The 6,669-nt window shown below is 33.5% G+C and overlaps 1 protein-coding gene across 1 annotated transcript; it reads right to left on the bottom strand.

The window, feature by feature from the left end:
• Window positions 1-4,497: 4,497 nt before the first annotated feature.
• LOC105113097 (uncharacterized) lies at window positions 4,498-5,593 on the bottom strand. Its single transcript, XM_011009122.1, has 4 exons — window positions 5,063-5,593; window positions 4,793-4,931; window positions 4,657-4,709; window positions 4,498-4,551 (listed from the first exon to the last, which is right to left on the bottom strand). The coding sequence occupies exons 1-4, from the start codon at window positions 5,591-5,593 to the stop codon at window positions 4,498-4,500; spliced, it is 777 nt and encodes a 258-aa protein (XP_011007424.1).
• Between the last annotated feature and the right edge of the window lie 1,076 nt (window positions 5,594-6,669).

Below are 6,669 nucleotides of genomic sequence, written 5' to 3'. Positions count from 1 at the left end.
GCAATGTCTTGAATAGATTTTAATTGACCACTCTTTTTTAATTCTAATGCCTCGACTTTTTTAGCTAAAGATGCAAACTTGGATTAGAGGTCATGATCTTCCCTAAAGTTGTACATACCTCCACTAGATATATGAGGTTGAGTTTTACTCTGTACCTTATACCTGCTTGTAGTATTCCAATTTTGAGCATTTTTAGGTAGCAAGTCTAGGTATTCCATCGCTTCATTAGGGTTTTTATCTTCAAAGGTTCCCTTGTATATTAATTCAACCATTTGCCTATCTTTAGGTATTAAGCCTTCATAAAAATATGAAACCAATCTCCATATCTCAAAACTATGATGAGGGCAAGTATTAACTAAGTCTTGATACCTATCCCAACATTGATAAAATGTTTCTCCTGGTTTTTGAGTGAAAGTGATGATTTATCTTTTGAAAGAGTTTGTTCTATGAGATAGGAAAAACTTCTTTAAAAACTGTTGTTACATTTCATTTCAAGCACGAATGGATCCTGGTCTCAAATTTTGTAGCCATGTTTTAGCTATATCTTTTAATAAAAAAGGAAAAAGCTTTAATCTGATGGTGTTTATGCTACAATTTGAATCATTAGATGTGTTGCAGACCTCTTTAAATTCTCTTAAATGCAAGTATGGATTTTCCAAATCTAAGTCATGGAAAGAAGGTAAAAGTTGAATAATGCCTAGCTTAAAATTGAAATGAGATGCATTAGGAGAGAAAACTATGCATGATGGTGCACTTGTTCTTATGGGATTCATGTGGTCTCTAAGTGTTTTAACACGGTCATTCTCATTATTCTCATTATGAAATGATTGATTATCTTTTTTGGCCATATTTTCTGAAAATGATGAGGATATCCTATAAAGTCTACAACTTAATGTACATGACCACACTCTTAGGCATGTGTAGGAATAGAATAAAAAGAAGAAGAAAACAAAAGAAGGAGAAACAAAAAAAAAAAACAAAGTTATATACAAGATAAGTGAAAAGAGAAAATAAAATAAATACTATAATTTGTACAAGAACTTACCTCTCCAGCAACGACGTCAAAAACTTGACACGGCTAAAAGATTGATGTCTTCTCCCAAATACAAGAGTGTTGAAGTAATAAATAACCCGGTAAGACCGAGGTCAAACCATAGGGAGATTAATTGTATAAATTATAGATAACAATAATACAACAACAACAACAACAACAATAATAACAACAACGATAATAACAATAATAGTAGTAGCAGTAGTAGTAGTAGTACTAGTACTAATAATAATAATAATAATAATAATAATAATAAAGAAGTTGATGAGAACTTTGAGATGTAAGATTAATGTAATGATTAAACTATGATAATAACAAATGTCGAGGTTAGAGGATCTACTAATGGTATGTGAAACAAGTATAGTATAAACTCTTATTATTCAATTGGAAACCATACTGAAAGGAGATTCCAATCAGATTATAAATTGTTAACATGATTACATTAGTGATCTTATTTGATTAATACGAATACTTGTAATTCTCGTCAGACATTCATGATTATATCTTATGTTAACAACAAATCATGTTTCGTTTATAGCTTAGGTGTTGGTTATACCATACAGTATGGACTATGAAAGTGTCAAGCATTTTGTTGTACCAAGTGTTATACAACATAAATCTAGATTAGTTATTTAACAAGCAAAGTATTAAAGAATAAATAAGATAACAAATATAAAACAAGTTCGTATCAAACATTAAAGTCCATGTTAAGTTTACACTATACTTATTCTTACACCATTAGTGTAACCTTTTAAACTTGACATAATAAACTTAACTAAACATAATAAAAGAAAGAAAAATAAATAAACAAAAGAAGAACATAAATAAGATAAAAGTTAACTAAGTAAAGGAAAGGAATTAAAAGACATAAACAAGATATTAATGAAAATGAAACTTAAACATTACAAAAATATAAAGAGAGAAAGCAAAAGCATGATCTTGATTTGGAGACCAAGATGCCTAAATGCATGACAAATGCCTCCTTTTATAGGCCAAAATTGAAAACTATTGATTTGATGACTAATTGATGAATGGGTGGTCAACTCTTGACTTGGTGACAATCCTTATCTTCTTTTGTTTGCCCAAAATGTTATTGATAATGTCATAATTGGAACAACTTGAAAACATGAAAGTTATAGGAAATTGTCTTAGCTTTCCAGGAAAAACAATGGAGGTCATTTGCACTACTAGAACTCCATATATGAGCCAAACATTAAATAGTGCACGAGCTTTAGGACAGATTCAGACTTTTTTGTTGTTGCTACAATTTGGATTTGAAAATGACCTTTTTAAATCTTAGGCTCCAAATGAAAGTTATAAGCCTATATTTTAGCTTTTCATCCATATAAAGTAGATCTAAATGCGAGATCTACAGCTCAAGATATGACCCAATTACCGAACAGTGTTTCGGTTTGGACTGCACCACCATCTCTTTTCTATGTTTGATCATCTCTTTGTCCTTTCAATTTTAGTTCTTAAATTCATCAATTAATCCTTTTATTTATTGATAGCCTGCATTTAAAATGAATATTTACCACAAATTAAAGGTATCTTATATTATTAGATATGTTATTATAAAACATGCTTTAGTTAAGGAGTTATTGATACTTCAAGTGCAAAATGTTGATATAAAACCTTAATAAAAATACACTTTTAAGTACTAATTAGTGGATATTGAAAATTTCATGATTAGATATATAAAGTAGGTTGTTTCTTTTCTTTTTCTTTTTTTAAATCAAAATGTATGTATATATAGCAGATACAAAAATATACAAGGTTGTAGAACCAACAAGTTCATATACATGATTTACAAAAGAGGAACAAACTTCCTAATAAAACATATACAACAAAGCCAAAAAAATTACAAATAGTTGAAAGAGATAATTGATAAAGGTTAGAAGAGGAACCAAATCAAAGACAAGGTGCCCGACCTAACACATGATAAAAAATAAAGCAAAAGGCATCATCAGCCACATCAACACAACCATCTAGTAAGTCAACATATAAGACATCACAAGCAGCCACAACCGAAAGATGGATAACATCTAACTAACACTGCAACCCCATCCGAGACAAGCCATCACCAGCAGTAAAAGAACACTTGCGGCCCTAACAAACAAAACAACACCACCCTAAAAGATAATCTATTAATAAAAATGCAAAATCATGTAGAAAAGAATATAGAATTTGTGAAAAACAAGAGATACAGGAAGTGCAAGAATTATGAAATACCCTCTTGTTTCTCTCTTCCCAAATCAAGTAGATCAAAATATCAAGGGAAACTCTACGCATTCTACCAACAAAATTGTTTCTGCCAAAAAGAAAGCCACGGATTGCACTATTGAATGGTTGACATACTCCTGTGCAGCCGAAGCCATGATTTTGCCATCCTCCAAAGTAGAGAAGTTCAAGGATAGCTAAAAAATAAATGATTATGGGTCTCTTCATCAAGTCGGCAGAAAACACATAAAGGATCAATATCCAGGAACTGAAGCCTATCACGAGTTCGAAACTTCCCCGTAACCGCCAGCCATGAAATGAAATTATAACTGGGCAAAGACCAAGTTTCCCAAACCACCTTAGCCCAAGGGACACAATCATATTTGAAATGCAAGAAATCATAGGATTGAGTAGTAAAAAGAAGTTCTCCACTGCTCCAAGTGGCCATCAGTGCAATAACTTGATGCTGGCCACCACAATCTACAACAAGCTGGTCCTTAAAAGAGATAATAGACTTCTATATTGGTGATAAGGTTCATAAAAACAATAGAAAGATAATAATGATGAATCCACTATATCAAAATATCATCATTTATGAGGTGATGTTCCATAACTGCTTAGCAAGGAAGCATTTGTTGCTAGCTTTGATATCGAACAAACCTAAGCCCCCTTTTTTCTTGGGCAGGTAGACAACTTTCCGAGCAACCAGGATAGATTTGCTCTTCAAAATATTACTAGTTGATAGAAAATTTCAACAGATGCAGACAATCTGCTTAGTAACTATGTCTGGTAAGGGAACAATGCTCAACCAAAAGTGCACCATGTTGAAAAGTACTGATTTGATCAACTTGACCCTTCCAGCATAGCTGAGATACTTCCCCAGCCAGCATTGAACTGCTGATTCCAGCTACTACAATGGAGGAGATAATTGGCTAGCTAGTAGCCTATTGGGGCTGAGAGGAACACCAAGATATCGGAAGGGGAAGGAACCTTCAATGAAGCCTTTGTCATGAAGAATAGCATGCTTGATCTACTCTCCAAACCCACCAAAATAAATTAAAGATATTTCTCTACTTATAGCCAACCCAGAGATGTGTCCAAATAATATGAGTTGCTGAAATAAACAAGAGATAGACTGCCTATCTCCCCTAGAGAGCAAAATAATATTATCTGAAAAGGCCAGGTGACTTATATCATGACCACCATATTTTGGGTGAAATTGAAAGCTAGAGCTTATAGAGGCCATCCTGAGCATCCTGGAAAAGTATTCCATACAAGACCTAAAGAGATGAGGGGACAAAAGATCACCTTGACGCACCGCATTCTTCCCTTGGAAGAAGCCATATATTTTACCATTAATAGCAATAGAAAAGGAGGTAGCTCACACACACTGCATAATTAAATGCACGAAACGGCTTGGGAAACCAAAAGACAGGAGCTGTTTCAGGAAAAGCCATCGGATAGAGTCAAAAGCTTTTTTGAAATCAATTTTCATCAAACATCTGGGTGAAACATGCTTACGTTCATATAGTCGAAGAAGCTCTTGGAGAAGATGGATATTATCAGCCATCAATCTACGTCCCAGGAAAGCATTTTGCAATGGGCTAATAATATTCGTAGGAGCAATAGCAAATCTCGCAGAGAGAATCTTAGAAATCACCTTGTATACCACATTGCAGCAAGAAATAGGTCTGAAATCAGTAGCCGCAGAAGCATTTATATATTTGGGAATGAGAGCAAAGATGGAGTGATTAATCTGCTTAAGAAGGTTTCCAGAAGCAAAGAACTCACGAACTGCCAGACAGAGGTGTCCACCAATAATGTCCCAGGATTTTTTGAAGAAAAGGTATAGCCATCTAGCCCTGGAGCCTTGTCATCATCAATGCTGAGTAATGCTTGCTTGATAATGTCATTGGTGACTGGAGCAAGGAGAGATGCATAAGAAGCAGGATCAAGACAAGGGCCAGATCGAGAGACTTCAACATCCAATGGAAGAGTGTCCTTGTGAGAGCCAGGCAAGTCCCTGAAATAACAAACAAAAGCATCCCTGACTTCATCAATTGAAGCAGTAAGGGAACCATCATTGAGCTGAATAGTAGAAATGGAATTCTTGCGATGTTGTCGGCTTATAAGAGTATGAAAGAAGGATGAGCCTTCGTCACATTCTCTGAAGAAATTGCATTTGAGCTTTTGAGCAAAGAACAATCTCTCAGTTGATTTGATGAGATTGAAGAGCTTCTGGCAAAGCTGTTTATCCAAATCTTGATGTTGAATGTTATCCTTATCATAATGAAAGACAGTTTGGTGAGCTTCTAATTCCATTTCTGCTCTAAAAACCCTTTCTGAGAAGTAGCTGAAATGAAGCTTATTTAGTTCCTTCAAGTAGAGTGTTTCTTTGATATTATGAGAGTTGAACCTGAATGCAATGTGGATTTTATAGGCTACAAATTACGTGGAAATGTTTGTGCATTGTGGCAGTGTTACCAAGATTTCCTGAGATTAAGAGGACAGCCCCCAATTCAAAATTAGGATCAGATGAAGGCGCTTTTAAAGGGTCGTTTTCTACCATTTTCCTATGAGCAAGTCCCTTTTCCCTCAACTTTAGAACGGTTACATAGTATACGTTCAATTTCTGCCTATACCGAAGAGTTCTTATAATTGCAAGCTAGATGTAATTTGAATAAAACTAAAGACCAACAAGTTGCATGTTATGTAAATGGGCTGAATTATGGTGTTCAAGACTGTTTGGCCATACAAAATATATGGTCAGTTGATCAAGATCAGAATTTAGCGTTAAGGGCATAACACATCATGCAATCAAAGAAAACGTGAGTTCATTTGATAAAGAGTTTGTGTCTGTATTTTGTTTAAAATATAGATACAACTTGTTTAATAAAAAAATATAATTTATTGTTTATAGGTTCCATGATGTTTTTGTAAGCAAAATACAAAGAATAAAAAGCCACAAATTACTGTTTTATATACATTATTCATGCTAATTACATTGTTCAACAATATAGCATGAACAATGAAATTAGTAAGAACAATGCAGCTAATTGCACTATGCTAATTACATTATTTAGTGAATGAAGAGTGCAAGTTGCACTGTTAATGTTAATTACATTATTCACTGAATAGTATAATTAGCATGAGCAATATAGTATATTTCATTGTTCCGGCTAGACTAATTCCGGTTGGATCAAGTCCAGTCCAAAGTTTAATATATATTGAACTGGATTCGATCCAATAAAATAAAAATAAAAATTATCTTTTATTTTTTAATTATGTTTTATTTGAAAAACTAATGTTTAACATTATTCAATGATATTATATAAATTACACAAAGATCGTTGCTTGATGATGTAACATTTACAGAATTTGATCGCAATTTCAATTTT

This window comes from Populus euphratica, unplaced genomic scaffold, assembly GCF_000495115.2.
Source record: "Populus euphratica unplaced genomic scaffold, PopEup_1.0 scaffold388.1, whole genome shotgun sequence".
Taxonomy (NCBI): domain Eukaryota; kingdom Viridiplantae; phylum Streptophyta; class Magnoliopsida; order Malpighiales; family Salicaceae; genus Populus; species Populus euphratica.
The sequence above is the reverse complement of the archived record's forward strand: the minus strand, read 5'-3'. Positions and strand labels throughout refer to the sequence as shown.